The sequence below is a fragment of the Bos grunniens genome, chromosome 16 (genome assembly GCF_055505025.1).
Source record: "Bos grunniens cultivar Pamir isolate PY7600 chromosome 16, Bosgru_T2T1.0, whole genome shotgun sequence".
NCBI classification, from domain to species: Eukaryota; Metazoa; Chordata; class Mammalia; order Artiodactyla; family Bovidae; genus Bos; species Bos grunniens.
In genome coordinates, this window is record NC_141180.1 from 81,708,300 (window position 1) to 81,735,362 (window position 27,063).

At 52.2% G+C, this 27,063-nt stretch overlaps 3 protein-coding genes and 1 long non-coding RNA gene across 25 annotated transcripts in view; 2 read left to right on the plus strand and 2 right to left on the minus strand.

The window, feature by feature from the left end:
• Positions 1 to 2,496: 2,496 nt before the first annotated feature.
• CHI3L1 (chitinase 3 like 1) lies at positions 2,497 to 16,201 on the plus strand. Of its 12 annotated transcripts, none has more exons than XR_015143828.1 (10): positions 2,497 to 2,833; positions 3,197 to 3,226; positions 4,127 to 4,328; positions 4,847 to 4,903; positions 5,673 to 5,823; positions 7,765 to 7,886; positions 10,681 to 10,804; positions 11,359 to 11,541; positions 11,912 to 12,157; positions 12,331 to 12,963. XR_015143828.1 is itself a non-coding variant. In XM_086345792.1 (10 exons), exons 3-10 carry the CDS (start codon positions 4,315 to 4,317, stop codon positions 12,469 to 12,471), a joined length of 909 nt encoding a protein of 302 aa, XP_086201918.1. In that variant the 5' UTR covers positions 2,497 to 2,833; positions 3,197 to 3,226; positions 4,127 to 4,314; the 3' UTR covers positions 12,472 to 12,963. The 12 variants fall into 12 exon arrangements, 6 of the variants coding, with proteins under 6 accessions (XP_086201918.1, XP_086201920.1, XP_086201919.1 ...); XM_086345792.1 differs by having other exon boundaries at positions 12,041 to 12,157; XM_086345794.1 differs by having other exon boundaries at positions 11,465 to 11,541; positions 12,041 to 12,157.
• Positions 14,513 to 17,533, minus strand: LOC147357166 (uncharacterized). The gene is made up of 2 exons (XR_015143829.1): positions 16,633 to 17,533; positions 14,513 to 15,263 (listed from the first exon to the last, which is right to left on the minus strand). It is a non-coding gene; the product is annotated as an uncharacterized LOC147357166 (long non-coding RNA).
• On the plus strand, positions 15,917 to 24,222 carry MYBPH (myosin binding protein H). Of its 3 annotated transcripts, none has more exons than XM_086345786.1 (11): positions 15,917 to 16,233; positions 16,341 to 16,475; positions 17,203 to 17,370; positions 19,797 to 19,885; positions 20,240 to 20,435; positions 20,588 to 20,727; positions 21,283 to 21,442; positions 22,650 to 22,786; positions 22,896 to 23,082; positions 23,389 to 23,439; positions 23,896 to 24,222. In XM_086345786.1, exons 1-10 carry the CDS (start codon positions 15,987 to 15,989, stop codon positions 23,403 to 23,405), a joined length of 1,476 nt encoding a protein of 491 aa, XP_086201912.1. In that variant the 5' UTR covers positions 15,917 to 15,986; the 3' UTR covers positions 23,406 to 23,439; positions 23,896 to 24,222. The 3 variants fall into 3 exon arrangements, with proteins under 3 accessions (XP_086201912.1, XP_086201913.1, XP_086201914.1); XM_086345787.1 differs by having other exon boundaries at positions 23,899 to 24,222; XM_086345788.1 differs by having other exon boundaries at positions 23,954 to 24,222.
• ADORA1 (adenosine A1 receptor) overlaps positions 22,057 to 27,063 on the minus strand; it is a 43,718-nt gene continuing 38,711 nt past the window's right edge. For 5 of the 9 annotated variants that reach the window (XM_086345796.1, XM_086345798.1, XM_086345800.1 and 2 more), the window contains one exon: positions 25,266 to 26,530. In XM_086345796.1, coding sequence (XP_086201922.1) covers positions 25,891 to 26,530 — 640 coding nt within the window. In that variant the 3' untranslated portion in view covers positions 25,266 to 25,890. Of the gene's footprint in view, positions 26,531 to 27,063 lie in introns of all 9 variants that reach the window. The other 4 variants (XM_086345802.1, XM_086345801.1, XM_086345803.1 and 1 more) reach the window with 1 other exon arrangement.

Here is a 27,063-nt window from a genome sequence, read left to right on the forward strand (position 1 = left end):
AGCAGAAGAGTTTGGAGTTTTGTACCATCCTGAGATCATTTTTTCATTTATCCAGTCACTTAATAAATACTTCCCTAAGCATCTACTATGTGGCAGGCACTAGGGATGAACACAAACGTGAGTAGAACAGGACCCCGTCTTTGCCTTTACTGAGTTTATAGACTGGTGAGGGAGGCAGACATCAATGACATCCGCACTCACACACAAGACGTAAGATTATAACAGAGTCATGTGCTAGGAGGAGAGGTACAAAGTACTCTGACAGCCCCAGTAGGGATCTTCCCTCACAGGGGAATCTGCCTTTTCTGAAGGTGCTTGCTGAGCTGCAGTCTGAAGGATGCGTAAGTGTGTTAAGTTGAGAATATGCAGATTATGACCTGCAGACCGAGGAGGCATGAGCCATGCACACAGGGTGGGCAGGAGGCTCCTTCACTATCAGCTACGACTTTGGGGAAATGAAAACCCTGGGGCTGTTTTGATTGAAGGTACGGTTTCAATACACAAAGAAAGTGAAGTGACAGGATTACTTACAGACTCCAGAAACAGAGGAGGGAGGCGTGCAAGGAGCTGGGGCCAGTGCAAGGAGCAGTGATCCGTCCTAGGTCACAAGCCGGCAGGAGACAGAGAGCAAGCACCTTTTACTTACAAGGTGGTTGAGGAGCACCACTTACTTTTTGAGGGCTCAACTTTAAAATTTTATTTTAAAAGCTGCCCAGGGAAATGCAAAGCAGGACCTTGTGGCTGGAATCCTAAACGCAGGTTCTTATCTAAATTGCCAGATTCTGGGTGTGAGTAGAGTTGTCATACTGTAAAATGCTTAGGCAGCAACTCAAATAGCTGCCTCATCACAAGAAATGATGCAAACATGGAGTTCATGCTGCTTGTTGTGACATGAAAAGTCCTTTGTCTCTGCCCTAGGGTTCTGTGTCTTCTGCCGGAATCCATAAGACTGGCTGTCTATCTCATTAGCTTGCAAGTAGTAGAAAATCTCAGGCCCTTCGTCGTTATTGACATGCAAGTAGACGGCATATGCAAAAGCTGTGTGGTGGATGAGAGCAGAGCAAATATAAGAAAGTTCAAGAAGGAGGGCATCGGGACTTCCCTGCTGGCCCAGCAAGGAAAATTCTGTGCCTCCACTGGTTTCGAACCCTGGTCAGGGAACTAAGAGCCCACATGCCACGTGGCGCGGACAAAAAGTAAAAAAAGAAAGATGGAATGAATGGATGGGTTACAGGGGCTGAAGCGGGCAGGACATGAGATGAGGTTGGGAGGTGCTCTGGGACCCTCGGCCAGTCATGCTGGGGCAGCCCCAGGCAATGTCTTGGCCTCTTCTGGCCACATTCATGCACGACATGTGGAACCGATGAACTGGGTTTAGGGGAGCACAGGATAAAGCTTGGGCCAATCTAAGCCTATGAAATAATTTTTAACAAAGGAGGAGAGTGAAAGTAGGTGTTTTCTTAACATCCTGCACCCTGTTATGAAAATTTTTACATACCTACCACTGTAATATTTCTATTAGACTTAGAAGAAGTCTATTTCCCAGTGCCCCAAACAAAGAAAGGTTATTATGAACTATCATTTCTGTCAATTATCTAGGGTACAAAAGAAGGCTATTCACCTTAAGAGGGTGAAGCAATGACCCTTTAGTGTTCATGAGTATGACTCTGGACAAACTGCTCTCTGATCGTTTCTTTCAGTGAAGAGTTGTTTCAGTTTTACAGAGAGAGGAAGGAAGAGAAGTGCACAGAGAGATAGACCTCACCAAGAGAGGGCTGTGAAACCAGTGTGGCTAACATCAGATTAGTACCGAATGTTAGTGTCAAAGTAAAGGTATCTATTGAGAAGCCCTCTGACCTCTTCCAGCAACTGGAGTTCTGAATTTTTCACTCCCTGCCTATTAATTCATTTGTAGCCTACAAAGAATGGAGTTGTCTAGGATCTTTGGATCAAAGTGTGTCCACAAATAAGACAAATCATGCAGAGCCTTGTTAAGAAGCTTTGTTCTTATCTGAAGAGTGACCAAAAAAAAAAAAAAAAAAAAATCACCGAGGGATCTAGAAAGGGGTGGTATCATTACACTTGGGTTTCAAAAGAGAGGAGCTGAGGGAATGGGGGTTATTGATCTTCTGAGATTATCTGCTCCTGGGGGAAACTGAGTAGTCTGCATTTTTACTTCTTGGTACTTCACCGAAGCCCCAGACTTGCCAAATTCTTTCTCATTCATTGTAACTGGCATTTCAAAAGGAGGGAAAGCAGCAGCAGGTCTCAGAGTGCCACTCAGCACTTCCTACTCCTCTCTAGCTTTTCTTGTTAAACAATCAGCATGTCAGTTGCTGAAAGGCTCTCTGGCCCTCACCTTGACCTTCAGGCTGCTATGGGAAGCAGGCTTGGAGAGGAGGAGAGGAGGTCAGGCAGGGTGATGCCGGGGTCAGGGAGAGAAGAAATAACAGCCTTGTTTAGAGGTGCTGCGGGTTGCAGAATTCAATTGTGCCCAGTTTCAGCCTGGCCAAAGGCCTGGACAGAGGGCTGGAGAGGCAAAGGTAGGGGTTGCCAGAAAAGCAGGGGAACTGCTGACTTTTGGAGAAAAGTGAGTGGGAGGCTGAGTCACTGGGCCCAGGAGCCCCCAGATCATCCCTCTAATGGCTGTTCTACTGGCAGATGCCTCAGGAAGACTTGGCCCAAGTTTTCAAGACTCTCCAGGGTTTCCCAATCTGCCTCTCGTGGCCCACAGTGCTCCTCCCCCGCCACTTCACAGTCTGCCAGTTCCTTCACTGACACACAGCTCAGTTTCCAGTAAAGGGAGGATTGCGGTGCAGGGGAGTGGAGAAGGGTACGTATAAGAGGAAGCTGGAGGCCCAGGAAGCGTCCTGCTCAGGCAGCTGGGGAGCAGGAACCTGAAGGCACAGGAAGAGGCCGCGCCATGCCCTCCTCTGCTGCAGCCAGGATGGGGCTGAGGGCGGCTAAGACAGGTCTCTGGGTTGGCCGCAGAGCTACTGCTTGCAGAGACTGGCCTCCTACCTGCTGTGGGGAGAGGCAGTGGGCGGGAGAAGGGGTGGTGCAGAGCCAGGGGGGAGAGAGGAGGTGCCTGGTGTGAGGAGGCCCTGGATTCCATGGTGGTGGCGGGGCGGGTGCAGGGAGCAGGAGGGAGGACCAGAGGTGCTTGCAGGGGGTCTCATCCTGGATTTCCCTTCAGGTTTTGTGGTCCTGCTGCTGCTCCAGAGCTGTAAGTAACCTTCTTTTAACTCATGGAAGGTGGGGGTGTGGTGAGGGCTATATGGAAGGGAACTTGGCACTTTTCCCCAGTTTCTTCTGTGATGCAAATGGCTCAGAAACATTAGCATTTGTTAAACCAAGGTGATGAGTATATAGATGTTTATTATACTACTCTCTACTTTTCTGTATATTTAATATTTTTCAAAATTAAAAACTTTCAAAGGCTCAGGTTCAATGAAGGCTTCAACCAATAGCCTAGTGGGAACCACTAATAGGAGCCCAGGAACAGTGTGCATGAGTGATGCCCACTCCAATCAAGAGGGCAGAAGAGGCCTGCTCTGCAGCAGCAGAAATTAGAAAAAGAAGAGAGCAGGAACTTTCCAGTCCACTGGGTTATTGTGTCTCAGCTAGGGGGATGGACTGAGGGGCCGGAGACTGCCATTCTGGGTGGGTTACAAGTCAGGGGTACCTTCCCCATGAAGGCAGAGAAGAGACAGGCCAGAGCCTCTCAGATCAAGGACTCCTGAAAGGCAAAGGTCTTCTAACACTGGCTGTTTGGAGCTAGGCCACTCCTTTCCTTCAAAGCCTCCAGGGAACCTTCCTTACTTGTACCAAGTCCCATCTCATCTTTATTCATTAAAGCCTCCTCACTCCATGCAGTGTTCTGTTCTTAGTCTGCAGTATATTTATATACTTTGATCTTTCCTAAGCATTTTCAAAATAGGTTTTATTTTCACCAGACAGAGAACTCCCTTGAGCCAGCTGCTTTCACTGAGAACTTTAACTATGCTCACAATTCTACCCATCCATCCCACCCCTCCCCAAAACCCCACTGGTGCTCAGCTCAGGGCCCCAGCCAGAGGGTCCCTGGCTCAACTTGGCCCAGGGCTCACCCTAGCCTTCTCCTCAGGTGCTGCATACAAGCTGATCTGCTACTACACCAGCTGGTCCCAGTACCGGGAGGGTGATGGGAGCTGCTTCCCAGACGCCATCGACCCCTTCCTGTGCACCCATGTCATCTACAGCTTTGCCAACATAAGCAACAATGAGATCAACACCTGGGAGTGGAATGACGTGACGCTCTATGACACACTGAACATGCTCAAGAACAGGTTAGGCCACTGACTAGCCAGGGCAGGAGAAAGATGGAGGTCAGGAGGGCTGGTTTCAGGGTAGAGTGTGCCTGCTCAAGGGGATGGGCAAGGTCTCCGGGACTCACTTCTGGGTAGAGAATTGGAGGGCCTTGGCTCAAATGGGAGGAAGTGATGAGGGCAGAGGTCAGGGTATAGAAGAAGCCTGCAGAAAAAGGCATAGATGAACTCCCCTGGGAGAAGGAACTCTCTCTGTCCCCTGTGGGTGCCTCTCCACAGAGAAAATGTTCATGGTTCTATTTTGCCATATCGTGGCTTCCCACTGGAGGGAACAAAAATGGGCAACACATCTCAGAATACATGCCACAAATACTTAGAAAACCTTAGAATAGTGAATTTCAAGGTTGGAAGGGCCTTGGAGGCCTGATTCAGCCTCTACCCAAAGCTAGAAGCCTACTACAGCTTCCTAAACATGGGGCCACCCCATATCATGGCAACTTCACTCAACCCCAGCCTTCCTGCCTCTCTGTGCCCCACAGGAACCCCAACCTGAAGACCCTCCTATCTGTTGGAGGATGGAACTTCGGTTCTCAAAGGTAGGATGCATCCCCCAGAGGATGATGGGATAAGAGGAAGCATAGGTTTCTCTACACCCATGGGATGAAGGTCACAGGGACCCCAGAATGGTCAGGCACAGGGACGTGAATGGTTGTCAGGAGTTTGCATCACGTGCAATCATGAAACCAGAGCCCAGAAAGGGGAAGGAACTTGCCAAGAGACACACAGCAAGATGGCAGTCAATGTTCTGATTGCTTGCCAATGCTCTTTTTACTACTTCTCAGACATGAAAACAAAGAAATTTGAGGGGATACTGTCCTAAGGGTTGGAAGGAGCAAGATGGAATGAATGGGAATTTGGGAGTGGAGACCCTGGGAGGACTTCCTGGAGTGGGTAGAGTTGGAGCAGCTTTAAAAAGAGTTAAAGTAATGGCTATAACAGCTCTCATTTATTGAGTGGTTGCTATGTGTCAGGCATCCTGTCCAACCACTATCACATGTAATCCTCATAATAGCACTGTGAGATATTACATTTATGCCTGTTTTACAGATGAGGAAACTAAGGCTCAGGTTATAATCTGCTCAAAATGGCTTGGCTACTAGGTGATAGAGCCAGGGATATCTGATTATAATGCACATGTTCTTTCTATTAATAAGATGATTAGAAGTGGGTCCTGTCCAAACCATGCCCTCCTATAGCTGTGTGAGTTCAGGCTCCCAGCTGCACATGCCCCAGAGACCACTCCAAGGGGCCAAGGCACCCAGCATTTTGGTGCTGAGCACTCTACTGTGGTGATTTTGGTTCTAGATTTTCCAAGATAGCTTCCAAGACCCAGAGTCGCAGGACTTTCATCAAGTCGGTGCCACCATTTCTGCGGACCCATGGCTTTGATGGACTGGACTTAGCATGGCTCTACCCTGGGTGGAGAGACAAGCGGCATCTCACCACTCTGGTCAAGGTGCTGGTTGGGTCGGGGAAAGGGGCAGGGAGGTGGGGAGCACCAAGGAGTAAGGAGGGCAGAAGCTATCTTTGGGCATGTTCTCCTGAGGCAGGCAAAAGGAGACTAAAGCCTCCTTGCTGCAGAGTCCTGAGATTTGGACCAAAGGTAAGACAAACAGGCCTGTGTCCTGAGGTCTGACACAGCAGGGAAGACATCCGCTGAAAACAGGGGAGGTGGGCTGGGGTTCTAAGAGGCAGCGTTCACTAACCAGGGCACCTACTCCTCACTGCCACTTAGTCGAGCATCATTGTCCTCTATTCATTCTCAAATTGACACTGCGCACTCCTGAGCATGCACTAAATCAGGGATACTCAACTCCATCTGGGGGCAGCCCAAGCATCTCTAGTTACCCTAGGGGCAGAGCAATCAAACAAATTGTTTACAGTATCAGTAACATTTGCTGGATCATAGAGAAAGCAAAGGAATTCCAGAAAAACATCTACTTCTTTTTCATTGACTACAATAAAGCCTTCCACTGTGTGAATCATAACAAACTGTGGAAAACTCTTAAATAGATGGGAATACCAGACCATCTTACCTGTCTCTTGAGAAACTATGTGGGTCAATAAGCAACAGTTAGAATCTCAACAACTGACTGGTACAAAATTGAGAAAGGAGTATGACAAGGCTGTATATTGTCACCCTGTTTATTTCACTTATATGCAGAACACATCATGCAAAATGCTGGGCTGGCTGAATTACAAACTGGAATCAAGATTTCTGGGAGAAATATCAACAACCTCAGATACGCAGATGATACCACTCTAATGGCAGTAAGCAAAGAGGAACCAAAGAGCCTCTCGATGATGGTGAAAGAGGAGAGTGAAAAAGCTGGCTTAAAACTTAATATTAAAAAGAAGAAGATCATGGCATCCAGTCCCATCACTTCATGGCAAACAAAAGGGGAAAGGTGGAAGCAGTGACAGATTTCCTCTTCCTGAGCTCTAAGATCACTGTGGATGGTGACTGCAGCCGTGAGATTAGAAGATGGTTGCTTCTTGGAAGGAAAGCTATGACAAACCTAGACAGTGTATTAAAAAGCAAAGACATCACATTGCCGACAACGGTCCATATAATTAAGGCTATGGTCTTTCCAGTAGTCATGTATGAATGTGAGAGTTGGACCAGAAAGAGGGCAGAGCACTGAAGAATTGATGGTTCAAACTGTTGGATTGGAGAAGACTCTTGAGAGTCCCTTGGACTGCAAGGATATCAAATCAGTCAATTCTAAAGGAAATTGATCCTAAATATTCATTAGAAGTACTGACACTGAAGCTGAAGCTCCAATACTTTGGCCACCTGATGTGAAGAGCCGACTCAATGGAAAAGACCCTATGCTGGGAAAGACTGAAGGCAGAGGAGAAGGGGGTGACAGAGGATGAGATAGATGGATGGCATCATTGATTCAATGGACATGAACTTGGGCAAACTCCAAGAGATGGTGAGGGATGGACAAGCCTGGTGTGCGGCAGTCCATGGGGTCGCAAACAGTCAGACACAGCCTGGTGACTAAACAGAGTAGAACAACAGACTGAACAACAATCAATATGAATCACTTTAACTTTGTGTTCTCATTGACTACCTTAAACAAAGCAGAGACCGACAGGCAAATGTCTTCCAGCTCTATCTGTGGACTAAGCGGGATGACTCTTTATTCTCATGGTCCCTGAAGGACAAAGAAAAATGGAATATTGATGAGTACACACGGGGTGTAGGGATGAGATCGGCCCGAACTGTTTTTAGGAAAAGGATGGGTGAGCCTGCAGATGGGACCACTTTATCATTCCCACTAAGCTCCGGTCTGGTTGGAGATTACAGCAGACAGGGAAGGCCAATGACATCCTCAAAGATCTTTCTCCACAAGGCTTGTTGTCACTCACCTGCCTCTCTCCCAACCAGGAAATGAAGGCTGAGTTTGTAAGGGAAGCCCAAGCAGGCACAGAGCAGCTCCTGCTCAGCGCAGCAGTGCCTGCAGGGAAGATTGCTATTGACAGAGGCTATGACATCGCCCAGATATCCCGGTGAGTCTCCTGATCTACTCTGCCTTAGCAGTCTGTGTACAATCAGAATACTGGGCTTTTGGTCCCAATTTCTCCAGAGATGAGTGACTTTGAGCAAGTCACATCACTTCTCTGTGCCTCAGTCTTCCTATCTGTCAAAAGGGGTATAATAATCCCTATCTTTCCTTTTCACTTGGGATATTGTGCTGACCAGTTGAGAAGATTGCTATGAATGTATGTTTGTGGGAAAAGAAGTAGAGAGAGTTATACAAATGAGCCAGTCACTAGTCTCTGGAAGGGCAAAGCAGCAGTTAACAATACCTTTCATTTCTAGGCTGCTGGAGAGTCCTCAAGGGACTCTGTCTTGCAGAGACTCCCCTTTCTTGTCCACCTGTCCCTTCTCCTTGCCTTGCCTCCTTATGCATGTGGCGATGAGCAGTCTCGAGCCAAGCAGCTTGATTTCTTGGTGGAACAAGACATGGATCTTAGGAAACCCAAGAGTAAGAGACAAAGACTCTTCACTCTGACTAGAATCTTCTTTAGGGTCTCAGGCACATGTAGATTCATTGTTTTAATTGCTTTAATTGATCACTTCAGTTCAGTCACTCAGTCGTATCTGACTTTTTGCAACCCCATTGACTGCAGCATGCCAGGCTTTCCTGTCCATTACCAAACTCAGGTCCATCAAGTTGGTAATGCCATACAACTATCTTATCTTCTGTTATCCCCTTTTCCTCCTGCCTTCAATTATTCCCAGTATCAGGGTCTTTTCAAATGAGTTAATTCTTCCCATCAGGTGGCCAAAGTATTGGAGCTTCAGCTTCAGTGGCAGCATCTGTCCTTCCAATGAATATTCAGGACTGATTTCCTTTAGGATGCACTGATTGGAACTCCTTGCAGTCCAAGGGACTCTCAAGAGTCTTCTCCAACACCACAGTTCAAAGGCATCAACGCTTCAGCACTCAGCTTTCTTTATAGTCCAACTCTCACATCCATACATGACTACTGGAAAAAAACATAGCTTTGACTAGATGGACCTTTGTTGGCAAAGTAACATCTCTGCTTTTTAATATGCTGTCTAGGATTGATGATAGCTTTTCTTTCAAGGAGCAAGCATCTTTTAATTTCATGACTGCAGTCACCATCTGCAGTGATTTTGTAGCCCCAAATATAAAGTCTCTCACTGTTTCCATTGTTTCCCCATCTATTTGCCATGAAGTGATGGGACCGGATGCCATGATCTTAGTTTTTTTAATTTTGAGTTTTAAACCAGCTTTTTCACTCTCCTCTTTCATTTTCATCAAGAAGCTCTTTATTTCTTCTTCCCGGGTCGTGTCATCTGCATATCTGAGGTTGTTGATATTTCTTCCAGCAGTCTTGATTCCAGCTTGTGCCTCATCCAACCCAGCATTTCACATGATGTACTCTGGATATAAGTTAAATAAGCAGGGTGACAATATAGAACCTGACATACTCCTTTCCCTATTTGGAACCAGTCTGTTGTTCCATGTCCAGTTCTATTGCTTCTTGACCTGCATATAGATTTCTCAGGAATCAGGTAAGTTGGGCTGGTATTCCCACCTCTTAAAGAATTTTCCACAGTTTGCTGTGATCCACACAGTCAAAGGCTTTGGCATACTCAATAAAGCAGAAGTAGATGTGTTTCTGGAACTCTCTTGCTTTTTCGATGATCCAACAGATATTGGAATTTGATCTCTGGTTCCTCTGCCTTGTCTAAATCCAGCTTGAATATCTGAAAGTTCACAGTTCATGTACTGTTGAAGCCTGGCTTGGAGAATTTTGAGCATTACTTTACTAACGTGTGGAATGAATGCAGTTGTGCGGTAGTTTGAACATTCTTTGGCATTGCCTTTCTTTGGGACTGGAGTGAAAACTGACCTTTTCCAATCCTGTGGCCACTGTTGAGTTTTCCAAATTTGCTGGCATATTGAGTGCAGCACTTTCACAGCATCATCTTTTAGGATTTGAAATAGCTCAACTGGAATTCTATCACCTCCACTAGCTTTGTTCATAGTGATGTTTCCTAAGGCCCACTTGACTTTACACTCCAGGATGTCTGGCTCTAGGTGAGTGATCACACCATTGTGGTTATCTGGGTCATGGAGATCTTTTTGTGTACATCTTCTGTGTATTCCTGCCGCCTCTTCTTAATATCTTCAGCTTCTATTAGGTCCATACCATTTCTGTCCTTTATTGTGCCTATCTTTGCATGAAATATTCCCTTGGTATCTCTAATTTTCCTCAAGAGATCTTTAGTCCTTCCCATTCTATTGTTTTTCTCTATTTCTTTGCCTTGATCACTGAGGGTGGTCAAGTGATCATTGATCACTTAGAGGGTGGGAATGAGGTGGCTCTCAATCATTTGCCCCAAACACCTAAAGCTCATATTCATGCAATCCACCTGGAGACCCCTAATCTGTGTGTGTAGAAAGCTTACTCCGTATTACAAGGAATCATAGTTTCAGGCCATCCTTTGGTCCTGCTCTTTCCCCACAAGGCTAGTTACTGATGATATTAATCTGCTTTCTCGAAGATGAATGTGGCTGGAGAGCAGGGATTGAGATGTGCTGGAGGGCAGCTCCCAGTTGTGTCCTGGGTGCAGACAGGAAGAGCCCTGTTCTTGCTTTGAATGCTCCTGTGGGACCCTGAGCAGGAGCCTAGGTCCAGCAGCCTAGTCTGGTCACTGGGTTCTACCAGATTTTGGATTAATGACTGCCTGTTCTTCTTGCTCACATCCTGTTGGGGTGGTGTGCTTTTAAACTTTTCTCCTTGCCCTGCATCCACTCTTCTATAGACACCTGGACTTCATCAGCCTTTTGACCTATGACTTTCACGGAGCCTGGCGCCAGACAGTCGGACATCACAGCCCCCTGTTTCGAGGCCAGGAAGATGCAAGTTCTGACAGATTCAGTAACGCTGTGAGTGTCCCAAAGGAGGGAAGGCTGAGAGGGGGCCACAAATGCCTGCCGCCTGCCAGAGCTCACACACCAACCTCTCCACTGCTTGGTAATCCTGTAAGGGAGGGGTTAGGGGCCCACTTCACAGATGAGGATCTGAGGCGCAAAGTTCATGCATCCTCCATGGCTCTGGGAACTGAGGAGGTGATATGTACATACAGAATCAAGATACCTCCTGACGGGCCTACAGGGTGAAGGCACAGGGCAGGTGGGAGAGAGCAAAAGAGGGCTGGGGGCTGAGAACCAGGAGTCTAGTCTAGCCCTGCCATTTGCTTGCTGTGAAATGTGAGCCAGTCACCTGATTTCTGCAACTATGAAACAGCATCTTCTCCTATACCTAAGAGGATTTCTTTGAGATGGAAACTGTACAGTGCTTTTTAGACTGACATTATAAGTTCCCGGAAGGAAGGGAATTCCAGGTGCATCTAGATCTGGAACTCCCTTCAAGGCAGCAATGGGAATTGCACGACCTTTTCCCTCCTAGACTAACTGCTCTAGACCCTTCCCACACCCAGGACTACGCGGTGAGCTACATGCTGAGGCTGGGGGCTCCAGCCAATAAGCTGGTGATGGGTATCCCCACTTTTGGGAGGAGCTACACTCTGGCCTCTTCCAAGACAGATGTGGGAGCCCCCATCTCAGGGCCAGGAATTCCAGGCCAGTTCACCAAGGAGAAAGGGATCCTTGCCTATTATGAGGTATGAGCTAGGAAGAAGGTAAGATTTCCCACAGCATCGGCAGCCCTGGGGAAGGTGACCCTCCAAATCGTCCTCATTTTACTCCTTTGAAAATTAAAAAAATTAAAAAAAAATTCCAGCAGACTTAGCACTCTAGAGAAGAGGGAGGAGGAGGGCAGGCATATCACGTCTTCATCCCCTCTGGCCACCAAGTTGGGGCCTTCCTTTTAGCCCAGGAAAAAGCAACAGCCAAGAGGTGGGTTTTGTTTTGTTTTGACCCAACTTCTGCTGCTCTGAGTTGCCTTGGCCAGTCCTCAGTGTCAGTGGAGAGCAGCCACAGAACCCCGGGATATTTGCATCTATTTTAAGTAAAGTTGCGTGAAATCTGCAGGTTCTAGGGGCAGTGCAACCTGCAGGATGAAGCAAGGGGCTGCAATAGATTTGGGGGGTAACATCCCCCCAGTGACCGGCAACGTCTCAGCACAGCTCTCCAGCCACCCCTGCCCTGTTCTCTGCTCAGATCTGTGACTTCCTCCACGGAGCCACCACCCACAGATTCCGTGACCAGCAGGTCCCCTATGCCACCAAGGGCAACCAGTGGGTGGCGTATGACGACCAGGAGAGTGTCAAAAACAAGGTATGTTCACAAGGCCACACCCCCCAGATGAAAAGCGAGAGGGACGCCCCCTGCACCGAGGGTGGGACTTGGCTACAGGGGTGTTTCGGGTCCCAGTGTCGTCTAGATAGCATGCCCCCATGTGCACCCTGGCACGGGAACCCAGCCACGCCTGCCTTGGGTCTCCCCACCAGGCACGGTACCTGAAGAACAGGCAGCTGGCTGGCGCCATGGTGTGGGCCCTGGACTTGGATGACTTCCAGGGCACCTTCTGTGGGCAGAACCTGGCCTTTCCTCTCACAAGTGCCATCAAAGATGTGCTTGCTGAGGTGTAGCCTTCTGCCCTTGGGCTCACAGTGGGGCAGAGACGCCTCTCACACTTGGCTCTGACTGACCAGAAGCCTGATCTCCTGCCCTGCTGGGGCCCCGCTGAGCCTCAGCCTCCCTTCCTTGGGCCCATGTGAGGGCCATGGCTCCGCAGTCTGAGCTCAGCTCTGGTTGAGGGGCAGGCCGGGGTGGGGCTGTGGGGCCAGCACAGCGCACAGTGCAGGGTCAGCATGTACCTGCTGACGAACAAGAATGCTCAGCAGCGCCAAGCCCAACACCGGGAGATTTCTTCCCCTTGCTTACTCTGGGGCCTGATGCCTAAGGACGCCATTTTGGCAAGCTCTGCTGCCACACAGCCTTATAAGAAGCAGCAACCACACTAATTACACTGTCTGCAAGGCCTGGCTTGAAACCTTTTCCCGGGAACATAACTGTATCTCCATCCCACTTCCCCTTGCTGGTTCTGGATCTGCTCAATAAAGCACCAGGGTTCACCCGTTGTTGGCGCTTGCTTCAGTATCTGTGGCCCCACTGGGCTCACCTCCCACCTCTCTTCTGGAATCCTTTCTCTCAGACTTGGGAGCCCTGAGGTGCAGAAAGTGAGACCACCCTGTCCTCTGCTGCCTCCAGGGCATCCCCCAAAGCGGCAAGCATCACCAGATTCATCGGTTGTGGGCTTAACCCAAGAGTGCTGGAGGCCTTCTAGATCTTAAATTCATTGTCATCCAGACTTCTCTATATGGTTCTTTGTTGAAAGAAGCCTTTTCTGTTTCCAGGGGCTAGCAGGCACTAGGAAGGAAACCCTTTAATCCCAGCCCTTCATCTCTTCTCACCCTGGGGAGGGGTAGGAGCCAATATAGGGCCAGGTTAGAGACAGCCCTGACCCTGGACTCAGAGGTAGGAGACACCAATGTTACCTCACACACTGTCCCACAATCACTGGTCTAGAGTCTCTGCAGATCTTGAGAGCTGGCCTTCCAAGCTCCCCTCACACTCTCAGTGAGCAGTTGCTCATCACCTTAGAAGAGCCCTTTTCATTGCTGGACTGAAATTGGTCAGATGTCATAGGGCTGTAGCCTAGCCCTCTGCCTCTCTCCTCTCAGGACACACTTAGCCCTCAGCCCATGCAGAAATCAAGGCTCCTTGGCCCAGCCTGGGACACGAGGTGGGGGCCAGATGAGACAGTGTGGGTCAGATAGGATGAGCTCAGATCAGCCAGGCTTCCAGTCTTCATGAAGTAGAGACGCTCTTAACAGTTTCTGCACACTCCAAGAGCCTTGGACAAGCTTTGTATCCCGAGTTCATCTGCATGCTCCAAAATCAAAGAGAATTTATTCATGGATTCCCGGCTGTTTGAATTATCTGTGACTTGGCCCAGTGGTTTGTGGCACTACTTTGAGGTGTGGGGAAAGGAAATACCTATCGGCCTCCCTGAAATCTGAACTAGCTGGAGCAGGGCAGAAGCAACTAATCCCAAGGTCACTGCCAAGCTAAAGGCAAAGAGTGAGAACTTGGCCAGAGCTTCAAGGTTGCCTGGCATTTCACTGCAGGCCAGTGGGCCCAGCATTCCCAATCTGTGCCTACAGCCCTCCCACCACACTGGGGTCTTTGAAATGCCAGGAGCTGTGAATCCTCCAGTGCAGCTACCCCCCTCCCCATCTCCCCCGGCCACCCTTCCCCCATCCTGGGACAGGCTCTGCAGGGCTGACTCAGGGTCCCACAGAGTTAGTCACATTCACTTATAGCTGCAGAGTCAGAGCCCAGGGATGGGGATCGGGTCTCCGGACCTAAATCCCGCCCGGCAGGACTCTGACTCACCCAGCAGAGGGCTCGGGCACCCAAGCAGGGCAGGATGAAGAGGCTCCTGAGGCCCTCCACTGCCTTTCCCAACAAGGACAGCCACCATGGGACGTGGCCACCACACTCCTGTGCCCTCAGCGCTGGGGAAGGGGCAGAGTGTGAACGCGACTGATGGCTTGAAATAAATTACACGGGCATTGATTTTAAAATGGTAGGATATATCATACATGCTGAAGAGTGCACAAAATGTATTTTCTATTTTTTAATTTAAAGAATTACTATATAGTGAAAGGCTGTATAACTACTACTCAGGACAGGAAACAAGACCTCATTTGTGCCTCTGAAACTCCATATCTCTGTCCCTCCACCCAGAGGCAAGCACTATCCTAATCTTCCTTGCCTTCTTTTGCGGTCTTATCACCTAAAGATGCCCACTGAAGAAGAGAGCTGGTGCTGCCCGTGTTTGAATTGAGTATGAATGAGGTCGCATCACTCTCTGTGCCCAGCTTCTTTCACTCCCTGTTATGTCTGTTAGATCAACCGAGTAGCTGAAGTTTGCTCATTTTATTCCACTTTTGGTTTATAGGTGCACATATACGCCACTTATTTATGCATTCCTCTGTTGAGGCAGAGCTGTGTTCTCCAACTTTAATGTTATACACAATGCTGCTGTGAATGTTTACATGCATGTTTCTAGGACTGTAACTGCTGGGTCACACACTTTCAGTTTGACTAGATACCATCTCACTTTTTTCAAAGAGATTGCTCCCATCTACACTCCCGCCAGCAACAAATCTTAATGTTTTATTGGATGAATGACTCAGTGACTAGAAATCTGGCCATACCTGCCTCATTTCCCCCGTGGCACACAAATGTCCATGCCATGTTCTGCTTCGAGGACTCTAGAAGTCTCTGAGTGCTGTCCTCCTCCAAGATCGCTTCCAGATCTGTCTTACGACTTGATTTCACCCCAAGGGCTAGGGGACTGTCATAGTGTCCTCTGTAACAGACAAGGAAACTGAGGTCCAGAGCAGGAATTTGAGAGGCTGGGTAACCTGGGGCCTTGGACTTCCTTCCTGGGGTCCCATTGTTAGAAGACTTCCTGCAATCCAGCCCACTTTGGGCATCTCAGCTCCCTCCCTCTCTAGGCCCTCAGCCTCATACAGCCCAAGTGAAAATTCCCAGGGAATGTGAGGGCTAGGGGAGTGTGGGAGCCCAGGAACACAGTTGGGAGTGCTCTAAGAGAAGGCTGTTGCAGGCTGTGTGCACCCAAGCTGAGAAGCCCTGAGCACAAGTGGCCCCACAGAGGCCAAACACACAGAGCCTGATCTGGGTTCATTATCCAGATGGAAGCTCTGGTTCCCAATGCCCTGACCCCTGGCACAGCCTCCTGGCAACGTCCCATCTCACTGATCTGTGCCCTCCTCCCATCTGGGCACAAGAACCCTGTCTCTAAGATTCAATCGGGATGATGGACGAGGTTGTGCGCTCCTCAAGGGACCCTTGCAGTTCCTCCCCCAGAGCTATTCCTGGCCTATGCGCCTCCCTCTCCCTTCAGTCCCCCTGCCTGACCTGACCCCACAGCTGGGAACATTTGCTTGGGGGTGGGGCAGCCCCCTGACTATATAAGACTGAACCTAGGTAGTCCCAGGCACCCTGGAAGCACAGCTCCTCCAGTGCTAATCCCTGCACACTCCAGCTTGACCCTCCAGCGGGCACTGCAATGACAGAAAAAGCCACCTCGGAGGCCCCTGCCTGTGGTCTGGAGGAGACCACCTCTGAGTCTGCACATGTGCCCCTTACAGAGCCCTCTGGAGACACGGCAGCTCCGCAGGCTCCTGGGGGGGAGCAGGCTCCCAGGGGACAGCAGGCTTCTGACCCACAGGAGTCTGCCCGTCAGCCTCCTGACCCCGCAGCCTCTGCAGCCCCCGCAGGCCCTGCAGCCACTGACCCTGCACTTCCACGTGAAGGTGATGAGAGCTGGGGCGGGCGGAGGGGGGAGGCAGTCATGGCAGGGAGCGGCGGGGGGCGAGGTCTCGGCTGCAAACCCCTTCACCGCCCCCTGCTTCTCCCTCAGATGTCCCCAGTGCCCCGCTGCTGCTGGCCGTGGAGGATGTGAGTGACAGCTCGGTGACTGTGAGCTGGGAGCCTCCAGAGAGGCTGGGGAGGCTGGGGCTTCAGGGCTATGTGCTGGAACTCCGTCGAGAGGGAGGTGAGCTCCGGGTTAAGCCCTCATATACGGAGGGGAGGTGGGCCTGGGGGGCAGAAGGGACAAGCCCCCAGACTCTGCAGTTGAGTCAGAACAGAGGGAGACGCAGAGCGGGAGTGGAGGCAGTCTGCTTAAGCCTCATGGACAGCGTCTTGCTCACCTACACATCTCTGAAAGCAGGAGGGCATCCAAGGGGCCTCAGCAGGTGCCTTGTCCTCCAGCTTCAGGAAGCCTTTGAGTAACAAGGGTAAAATGGTCGGTGACACTGCGGTTCTCCTCTGTAAGAATTAAGGAGGTCCTGAGTCTCAGAGGACCCTGCTTGTAAAGAAGCTGAGGGAGAGGGCTAAGTTAGAACAAGAGACAGTGAGGAGAAGGAGCGGGGCTGTGGCCAAACTCCTGATGCCGCCATCTTGTCCGCTGCCGTCTTGTCCACCTCCGCGGCAGGCAAGTTCAGTCTGCCTCCGCCTTGCTGTGTGACTTGGTGAACGTGTCCAAGCCTCTCTGGGCTTCAGGAAACCCGTTTCTGGCCACCACTCAAAGGTTCTGACACAAGGTGTCTTTGATGCCATTTGATACATGAGAAGTCAAGGAGGGACAGCAGAAGGAAAATAAGGCCCGGAAAGGGAGGCCAGCTTCCCCAGACCGTCAGTGAGAAGGGAAGCCCCACTGAGAAAGGGTGCTGGCGGCCATGGGGCCAGGCAGGACCTTGTACTGTCTTCATTCCTCTCAGCCTTGGACTGGGTGCCTGTGAATGCCCGGCCCATGATGGTGACCCAGCAGACCTTGCGGAACCTGGCTGTAGGTGACAAGTTCTTCGTGCGCGTGGCTGCAGTGAGCTCTGCAGGGGCTGGCCCACCGGCGGTGCTGGAGCGGCTCATCCACATCCAGGAGACCATCGGTAAAGCCCATCCCTGCTCCCCAGTCCTTCCCAGGCATCTTAGCTAATGGATGGAGAAAAGGAGGCCAATGGATAGAGTCGCTTCCCCACACTCACGTGCACAAGCCACCTGCTGGCGCCATCTTGCCTTAAGAAAGTTCCAGGTTCCTCAGCAGCAAGGAGTCTCTGGAGGTCAAAGAGGTCAATTTTCTGGGTGGTCCGGCTTGCAAGCATTGGAGGAAGGGCTTCCCGACCCCCAGAAACGAAAGCTCACGCTGCCCCGGTCACCTGCTCAGAGTCCCAACACTTAAGAGTCATTTCATTCTTCCTATCTAATCGTAATCCCTTCAGCAGCCATAGAAGCTCATTTTCTGCTCATTTCATATGACCTGGGTTCCAGATTCTCCCAAAGGTTTTGGAACAGAGAAAAATCTTTGTTTGCCTCTTACTGTACCAAGTCCCTAGTGGAAAGAAGACGAACACCCTGCAAAAGACCTGTTAAAGTTTCTCCATCCCCAGAGGCCAGTGCTGAACTGGAAACCTGGGAGGCCAGCTGCTGTCTCCTTGCTAAGATTTCTATTTGTAGGGTGCATTAGCCTCAAGCCTACCCTTGCTCCCCTCCCAAGGCTGGTCGGGTTTCAGTCTGTTAATGGCAGTGAGTCATTTGGTCTGATCCAAGGTCTCTGGGGACAGCCCAGAGCCCCAGAGTGACAAGAGACATGGGCCAGCAGGTGGCCTGAGGCCTGCTCCACCTTCCTGCTTGTCCTGCCCTCCTCTCTCCCAGAGGCAGAGGGGCACCCCGCAGCTCTGGACAAGGCCACCAGAAAGAGGGGGCTTCATGGCCACAGAAGGGAGTCAAGTTTGGATTCAAGGAAATACTTTCCAGCTTTAAGGCCTGAGAAATGTGGGAACCACAGGGCTAGGCAATATAGAATTATAGATTGTCATGGCTGGTCCATCCAAGCCAAGACACCCCAGGACTCCCTTGAGGTCACCCAAACTATTAGTGGCAGTTCCAGAACTGACTCCCACAGAGGACCATTCCTGTCCCACCAGGTGGCAAGCAATCTCTTCTGGTGAATTTCAAAACCAGAGGGCATGTCCATCCTTTGAGTCTGGGTGAGACATGGTCCCACCTGGCAGCTCAGTGTGATTCTAGCCTGGAAGTGGTGGGGAGACCTCCTGGTTGGGAAGGGGGCGTTGGCAGGCATCCTGGACCCTCCCTGATGGCACAAGGAGTTTGGACTCTGAGAGCTTGTTGGGGCCAGGACCTTCGACTTCAAGGCCTAACGTTGGAGGAGTCGGCTAGACTCGGCACCCACTACTCCATTAAAATTCCTTTGGCAGGAAAGAAGGGGATTTCCTGGAGAGAAGCGGGCAGGAGGAGGTTGTGAATAAACAGGGAGCAGCCAGGCCCTTCTTAGGGGCAGGGCAGGGTGGGGACCCTGTATAGAGTCCTCAGCTGCTCAGCTGTCCCTCTTCAGCCACCTGGAGCTGCCAAGCATTCCTGGCCCCCTGCAGCTGCCTCTGGAACATTCCACCCCGGGTGCTCCCAGGGCCAAGTGCCTGCGCAGCTAGTCCTCAGAGACACCGTGTTCCTTCTCACTGTCCCCTGCCTCTCCGCCCTGCACGCCACTAACCACCTGCTGCCACCTGTTTGTCACTGAGGGGCCTCAGCCACCCCCACCCCCACCCCGCCTAGGCAGAGAGTTGCGAGGGTGTTGCAGCTCCCCGTGGAATGCCCAACAGCTTCAGTGGTTGCACCTGATGAGGTGATGGTCAGGAATGTGGTTCTCCACTGGAGCACGGGTCGGAAGTAAGGTGTCAGGAAGGACCTCCCAACCGCAGACTGAAAGGTAGTGGGAGGGAAAAGAGAAGGAAGCGGGTATGCCTGCTCTGGCTCCCTTTAGCAAGGGAAAGACCCCAGTTCTCTCACCTGGACTGGGGACAGAACAGTGTGCAAATGGGTCTCACGGGGCGTCTCTGAAGGCCTGGGCTGGTGCGAGGCAGAAGGGCAGAGGCATTAGGAAGGAGACAGTTGGCCATCCTTCTTGGGAATGCAGGCGACAGGTGCACACTCACTGCCCACCAGGGGGAGCCCGGGAGCCAGCAGGGCCCATCTGGAGTCCAGGAATGCCAGGGCTGCAGGGCAAATCCCAGCCTGGCAGGGTTGGAGCACCAAGGGAGTGCCTAGGATGCCTACCAGTTCACACCGTGGAGGTCCTGCCCTCCTGGAACCTCCTGTCTCTCAACTCCCCAAGGGCCTCAGGGGATTCTGGCCCCTGAATCTGGGGAGTGAGCTTTGCCCTGCCCACAAGGAGGCAGTCTCAGAGCATCCCAGGAGCCCTCCTGCGGGGCGCAGCCTCACTGTTTGTCCCGTCCCCTGCCGCAGAAGCCTCTCAGCAGCCCCCCTGCTGTGCTAAGCCTAGACTCTGGTTCTAATGCAGAGGCCCCCAAGATCCGTGTTCCCCGCCACCTTCGTCAGACCTACATTCGCCAGGTGGGAGAGTCGATTAACCTGCAAATCCCCTTCCAGGTGGGTATGCCTCCCTCCCAGGGTAAGAGCATGGGTGGAAATACAGGGCCCCGCCTGAGGTGTATCGGAGGAGCCCAGAAAATGTCAGGGTTCCCTTGGAGGTCTGCTGAGACCCACCCATCAAGATGCGCGTGACTCAGTCGATTCTCCAGCTGGCGAATAGGACAGGTGGCCCCGGGGCCGGCTGGACAACCGGATGATGAGGGTCTAGGAAGCACCTGTGGCTCTAGCCGCTGCTGCCCTTCCTAGGCAAGGCTGGTGCGGCCAGCTCCCTTGAGCACAGCTCCAGAGAACCCTGGAGCGGTGGTGGGGGCCTGCCACCTTCTGCTCCCATTCAGAGTTTCTCCCTCCCAGGGGAATCCCAAGCCTCAGGCTTTGTGGACCCACAACGGTCATGCCCTGGACAGCCAGCGGGTGAGCGTGCGCACTGGGGACCAGGACTCCATCCTCTTCATCCGCTCCGCCCAGCGCTCTGACTCAGGCTGCTATGAGCTCACTGTGCAGCTGAAAGGCCTGGAGGCCAAGGCAGCCATCAACATCCTGGTGATTGGTATGGGACCAGGGGAGGCAAGGGCTGAGGTTCCCCTGCCCCAGGACTGATGGTCAGGGGGGTCAGGCCAAGAGAGAGCGATAGGAGCCCGATCGTGTTGAGGGAGGGGTTGCTGCGAGCCCAGCCCTCCTCCTTACTCTGTGGTCCTGCAGAGAAACCTGGACCCCCCAGGAGTATCAGATTGCTGGATGTCTGGAACTGCAACGCTACCCTCGAGTGGACACCGCCCCAGGACACAGGCAACACAGAGCTCCTGGGCTACACGGTGCAGAAGGCAGACAAAAAGACAGGGGTGAGGCCTGTTCGAGCAGGGTGTTAGGGAGGAGGGTCTGACTAGAGGTGGCTCTGGGGGAGAGGAAGTGGCCGAGGTGGTGGGGAAGGCCTGTCCACAGAGAGTACAGGAACTGAGGCCTTCTGGTCTGCCCACTGCCATCCTGACTCGCTGTGTGGGTTTTGGCAAATCTCTTTAAACTCTGGACTTCAGTTTCCTTCTGAAGACTGCAAGGACTGTTCTCTGGGGCCCTTCAAGCTCTAAAGCAGTGCTTCTGAAAATGTAATGTACATGTGAATTACCTAGGAATTTTGCTAAAATGCAGGTCTTAATTCAGTGGGTCTGAGGTGGGGACTGAGATCCTACACGTCTCTGAAGGTCCCAGGTGATTCTTTGCAGGTCATCTGGCCACACTTGGACCAGTAAGGTTCTAGAATTCTCTGAGGTCCCCAGAGAGGTCGCCTTCTCCCAGGAGTTGCTCCTCTGCACTCCAAGCCCCTCAGAGGAGAAGGCCCCAGGGGGCGCAGGGAGGGCGAGGGCATGGGGAATGAGGACAGCTGGGCCGGGCTCTTGCAGCAATGGTTCACAGTGCTCGAGCGCTGCCACCCCACCAGCTGCACTGTCTCCGACCTCATCGTGGGCAACTCCTACTCCTTCCGAGTTTTCTCAGAAAACCTGTGTGGACTCAGCGCCTCAGCAGCTGTCACCAAGGAGCTCGCCCACATCGTAAAGACAGGTAGGTCTGGGTCCAAGACCAGAAAGCAAGCCAGGCATCACCATGCCCGTCTCTTCCATGCCTTGGAGTGTCAGCACCCCTCCCTGGGTGCATCTCACGGGAGTCCACTTGCCAGAACTTTGGCTGCTTCTCCACACCCAGGCCACCGCTATGTAGACACACACATTCACAGAGTGACTGTAAAAGATGGATGTGGTTGACTGATCGTAACAAACACATCAGAGTAAACCACGCAAATGAGCAGCACCCCTTGGGAGACTGCACTTATGCTAAAGATGCCATGTGGTTGCCAACATCATAGCAGTCACTGGGTCTCATGTACAGCGTCCCAAGAGAACCACTTTGAAGGACAGTGTGTGTGTTTAGGTAGACTGGCGAGTTTGCTAAAAGCAAACTCCCAACCCTAATATAGCACCACGTAGATGGACAACAGAGATATGGTTATTTACTGTTTCTACATAGACACATTGTCCTCTTGCGTCAAATGTGAAATTCCTGGTCCTTTCTCCCTGTCACCTTGTGTGTCACCTGGACGTTGGGCCTAAGGGCCCCACACAGTCCGTGTGGGCCACAGAAAGCACACTCTTTTAAACACCAGCCTAAGTTGCACAGAATTAGGAAAAAGGTTTTGTTTAAAAATAGAAAGCCAGTAAAGTCTCCAAAGACAAAGAGAAATAACATGTGGACTTGCTGGGTTTTAGTCCCCACCCTCAGTCAGCCACCCCCCTCCCTGCCTCCCTGTGACTCTCCCAGCCATGGTTTTGGCTTTCCTCTGCCTCTCTGAGATACTCTGTCTTTGCTCCTGCATGTTGGCTGTGCCTGGCTTCCCAAAGATCTCAGGAGCCTGGGGTCCTGCCATGGGGCTCCAGAGGTGGAGGCAGGGGTGAAGTGGGCTGTCGCCTGCCCTCAGCCTTCCTCCAGACCACTGGCTGTCTGCTCAAAGAGCCACGACCAGCACGTGGCCTTCCACCTCTTAAGCCACAAACTCACTGTGTGAGATTGGCAAGTCCCTCATCCATGAAGGGTCTTAGTTTTCCATCTGTTAGCTGGGGTGATAAACGTACCCTTCCAAAGGAATGCTGTGTAGATTAAATGGGATACCTAGGTGTAAGCTATAGTGATTATTTCAGGAAAACAGATGAGGTCAGTCTTAAGAGGTCTCGTCCTGTAACCTCAAACTCATCCCCTCTTTCTCCTCTGAAACCAGATATTGTTGCCAAACCTAAAAGCTTTGTTGAGCGAGACTTCTCAGAAGCCCCCTCGTTCACTCAGCCCCTGGCTGACCACACCTCCACCCCCGGCTACAGCACACAGCTCTCCTGCAGTGTCCGAGCTTCACCCAAGGTGAGGTGAAGAATCTTTCCAGACAACTCTGCCTAAGCCTGAGGGTGGCCTTCGGGGGCTTCATCCTGGCCCACACCCTTCCCAGCTCTCTCTGACCTTGCCCCCCCAGCCCAAGATCATCTGGATGAAAAACAAGATGGACATCCAGGGTGATCCCAAATACCGAGCTCTCTCTGAGCAGGGTGTCTGCACCCTAGAGATCCGGAAACCCAGCCCCTTCGATTCCGGAGTTTACACCTGCAAGGCCATCAATGTGCTGGGGGAGGCGTCTGTGGACTGCCGGCTGGAGGTGAAAGGTGAGGCCTGAGAGAGGCTGCTTTTTAGGAATCTTCTGATGCATGGGAGACCAGGAGAAGCCATCTTTTCTCCTGCTGGACTAGATGAGGCTGAGCGCTGAAAATCAAGGCAAGATGAGGAAGTAAAGATAGAAGTCAGGCTCTCAGGAGGACTTTCCAAATGTGGGAAAAGGAGGGCTGGAGTCTGCCTCTCAGACACACGGCTCACTGGGTGAGGGCTTGAGACTCACTACCTCCCACCCTGCACTTGGGTCCCCAGCAGACACCCACCCCCTCCCTGAGCTCTAACCTTCAGGTCTCTCCCAGCCTCAGCCACACACTGAGGAGCCTCTGGTGGAAGCTGTGAAGAGGAGAAAGGTAACTGCATGCACCCCCTCTCCTGCCTCTGGGGGTGGAGGCCTGGAGCAGGGGTGGGCTTAAGAAGGGAGGGTGGCAGTCAGCTGAGTATAAATCTGCAGTCACAGGCAAGATACCTGCACAGTCCTGGTGGTGCTCTGGAGACCCAGCACAGTAGGGTGATGCTGGCAAGGCCTGGAAGGCTTGGGCATCCAGGGGACGGGCACAGGACAGAGTCTAGTCCCGACTCTGAATGACCTTAGGCTGGGGCATCCCCATGGGATAATTTCCTCAGCCAGAAAAGTAGCAGAAACAACCATGCCCTGACTGCCCTTCCCAGGTGGATCTGAGGTTCTGGACGGGTGAGGGTATATCCTAGAGCTGCGGGAGGCAGAGCTGGAGCCCGGGCTGCGGGTCTAGGGCCTGAGGGGAGGGGGGCCGGGAAGGGAGGCCTTCTCCCCCTTATCATCTCTTCAGCAGGCGCACGTCTCCCACCTCTGCCTACCAGCGGGGCTCGTGAAACGTTCTTTGCCAGGTGCCACAGGCCTGAGGGGTCAGGGCTGCCAGGCCCAGAATCAAGCGCCTCAGAGGCCCGAGGTATTCACCCCACAGCGACAGTTGATGGGCTTTGCTCCTTGGTACCTGCCTCGCCTCTGTCCCTCCGCTGGGAGTGGGCCTAGCAGGCCTCTGGACAGGCTTCTAGACACCAGGAGCCCTGGAAGTTGCAAAGATTGGAGCTCTCCTGCAAAGAGTCGTATGCTGGGCGGGAAGCACTTGAATAAAGGTGTTTGGTGTTATGCTGCAGCGCCTCTGTGACAGTGAGAGTCAGCGTGACGGGCGCTGTGTCCCCAGGAGGGTGGGCTGAATGTGTCCCCATGATGGAGTCTCCACCTCTGACACTGTGAGGAAGGTCCAGTGGGAGGGGACCCGTGATCTCATGGAGGTTTTCCAGATATGAGATCTTTTAGGATCTTGTTTCACATTCAGTTTGCTGACCTTAGAGGATAACTATAGGAACAGACACACCCTTCTCTGGAACCCTCCTTGCTCCAAACGCCTCCATGCCCTCCTGATTCCCTTCATTTCTCCCCAGACACCACCACTGATTTCTATCTGTTGAGGTTGCCTGTTGCCCTCAGTGGTGGAGTGCATTCTCCATGAGGGTTGACGGTCTTTTATTAGTCAAGTGACCTCCCTGGGAGCCAGGGGACATTCCACCTGAGAGAGGGAAGGGCCTGGAATCAGCCCTGGAGTTGCTGTTCACACTTAGAACCTGGCCCCTCACTCCTCTGTATAAGGAGCTTTGGTTTGGGCCAGGAGTAGGCCCTTGCCGAAGGGTCTAGTCTAAAGGCCTAGACTCTGCAACAGAGCCTCAAAGCCCGTGAATATAGTACTAAGTGCCTGGGGTGCTTAGGGTACTTAAAATCCGGTAAGACCTTCCTGTCCACACACTCCAGAGGGGCATCTCCTCCGGCCTGAGCAGCCTGTCACACTCATCCCACGGTGCCCATGGCAGCCCACTTTCCCTTGTTCGTCTCCTCCCCAGGCAGGCAGCATGTTCCCAAGAGTTGACAGGTCTGGAGTTCCCCAGAAGCAGCAAAGAGGGGTGTCACCTAGGAGGGTGCCCAGCACAGAGGACTGGAGGAGCTGGTAGAGCTGGTGGCCCAGATGACAAGCCGCAACGCTTCATTCTCTTACTTGGGATGCTCAGGGCAAGAGTCAGGGCTCAATGCTTCTGCCTCGTGGCTGTCTGAGGCCGACACCTGCCATTCCACACTAATTCCAGGGAGCATGGAGCTCCCACTCAGGGACCAAGGGCTAGTGGAGAATGAAGCAAACACTGGAAATGATTTCTGGACCCGTTCTTTCTGCCTCTCACAAGTATAACCTTGGAATCCCGGGGGTGAGGAGAGCAGGCACCCTGGCAAGCATCATGGTCAGGAACACAGGGTTGTGGGAGGTGGGGACTAAAGGCTCCTTGATTCCTGCCTGTCAGTGGCTCTGGCCACCTTCTTCTGCAGAACAGGAGAGAAAACAAGGCCAGGACATCCACTTTCTCTCCTTCTCTCTGTCTTGGCAGGGAGCTTCTCTCCTTAAGCTGGGTCCCAGGGCTGCAATCCCAGCACCTGTCAGACAAGCCGCTGTCCTGCCTGCTGTGGGAGCTGAGCTTGCTCTTCTGGCCTACGTGGTCCCACGGCAGTCTCAGGGTCTCAGGCCCACTCAGGCCATGGCACTGGGCTGCCTTGGGTTGATCAGGCAGATGGGGAGGCCCAAGCCACTTTCCTCTTTCCCTCAGGTTACCTGGTTCTCTCCCCATAGACTGACCTCCCAAACCTCCCCCAGGACCGTGAGGGGCGGGTCACAGCCACAGCCCACAGCAGGGAGAGACCAGGGAGACGAGTGGGATAGCAGGGAGGGGAGCCCTGGGCTGAGACACCCCAGATGCGGGCAAGGGGGGGTGGCGGGCGGAGTCTAGTCATCGGGTCTCTCTGCTGGGGCATCCTCATCAACGGGGGGCGCAGGCTGGCAGCGGAAGTGGTCATTCCAGATCTTAAGGAAGGTCACTCGAAACTTCTGGATGCGGAAGGCGTAGACGATGGGGTTCATGGCCGAGTTGCCGTGTGAGAGGAAGATGGCGATGTATATGAGGATCCTGGGCATGTGGCAGGAAGGGCAGAAGAGGGTGATGCAGTTGAGGATGTGCAAGGGCAGCCAGCTGAGGGCGAAGAGGAAGAGGATGAGGGCCAGCGACTTGGCGATCTTCAGCTCCTTCCCATAGTACTTCTGCGGGTCTCCGGAGGAGGCCGACACCTTCTTGTTGAGCTGCTTGCGGATCAGATAGAAGACCTCCATGTAGATGAGGACCATGAGCAGCAGCGGGGGCAGCACCCACACGAAGAAGTTGAAGTAGACCATGTACTCCATGCTGATGACCTTCTCGAACTGGCATTCAATCACAGGCTCGCCCACGCTGCCATTGGCCAGCCAGTCCCGCTCCACCGCGCTCAGGTTGTTCCAGCCGAACATGGGCGTCAGGCCCACCACGAAGGAGAGAATCCAGCAGCCAGTGATGGCCACCACAGCCCTTCTAGGAGTCACCACTGTCTTGTACCTGAGGGAGAGGAGGGCAGAGTGTGAGGCCCCCTTCTCGGTTCACCCAGCCCCGGGGGTCTCTAAGAGAAGCTCCTTGCTCAGCCAGGGCCCAGTAAGTGGGGAGGTGCATGTCTTTGGCTAGAGGGCAAAGTCTTTGGGATCTAAAATTTAGGCCAGAACTTGCAATGCACTGGCTCATGTCGCCTGCTGAGGGTGGGAAAAATCTAGAAGGAAATAACAGATGAACTCCTTTAGGAGTTTTACTAAAATTACCAAAGTAAAAATTGTTCATATGCACTTGGAACACCCCCACTGGTGACCTTATCATGGCTTCATGACAGTCCCCACGTGGTAGAAAAGCACCACCAGAATGAGGGCCCATTTGACAGCTGAGAAGACTGATGTTCAAGGTAATCAAGTGTTCTTCCTGAGGCCACACGGAGGGTGCAGGCTATCCTGTGCTTCCTAGCTTACCACACAACAAAATGATTAACAAACCACCCCTCCCCTTGGGCCAGCTGACTCACTATCATAAAAAGCTCTCCCACACCC

Excerpts from the sequence above, each read along its gene's own strand:
- CHI3L1 (XM_086345789.1), top strand. The coding sequence starts at position 2,924 with ATGCCCTCCTCTGCTGCAGCCAGGATGGGGCTGAGGGCGGCTAAGACA. Across the intron at positions 4,329-4,846 it reads CTGAACATGCTCAAGAACAG|GAACCCCAACCTGAAGACCC; the intron begins GTTAGGCCACTG and ends TGTGCCCCACAG. Across the intron at positions 10,805-11,358 it reads CTGACAGATTCAGTAACGCT|GACTACGCGGTGAGCTACAT; the intron begins GTGAGTGTCCCA and ends TCCCACACCCAG.
- MYBPH (XM_086345786.1), top strand. The coding sequence starts at position 15,987 with ATGACAGAAAAAGCCACCTCGGAGGCCCCTGCCTGTGGTCTGGAGGAG. Across the intron at positions 16,234-16,340 it reads CCCTGCACTTCCACGTGAAG|ATGTCCCCAGTGCCCCGCTG; the intron begins GTGATGAGAGCT and ends CTTCTCCCTCAG. Across the intron at positions 20,436-20,587 it reads CATCAACATCCTGGTGATTG|AGAAACCTGGACCCCCCAGG; the intron begins GTATGGGACCAG and ends GTGGTCCTGCAG.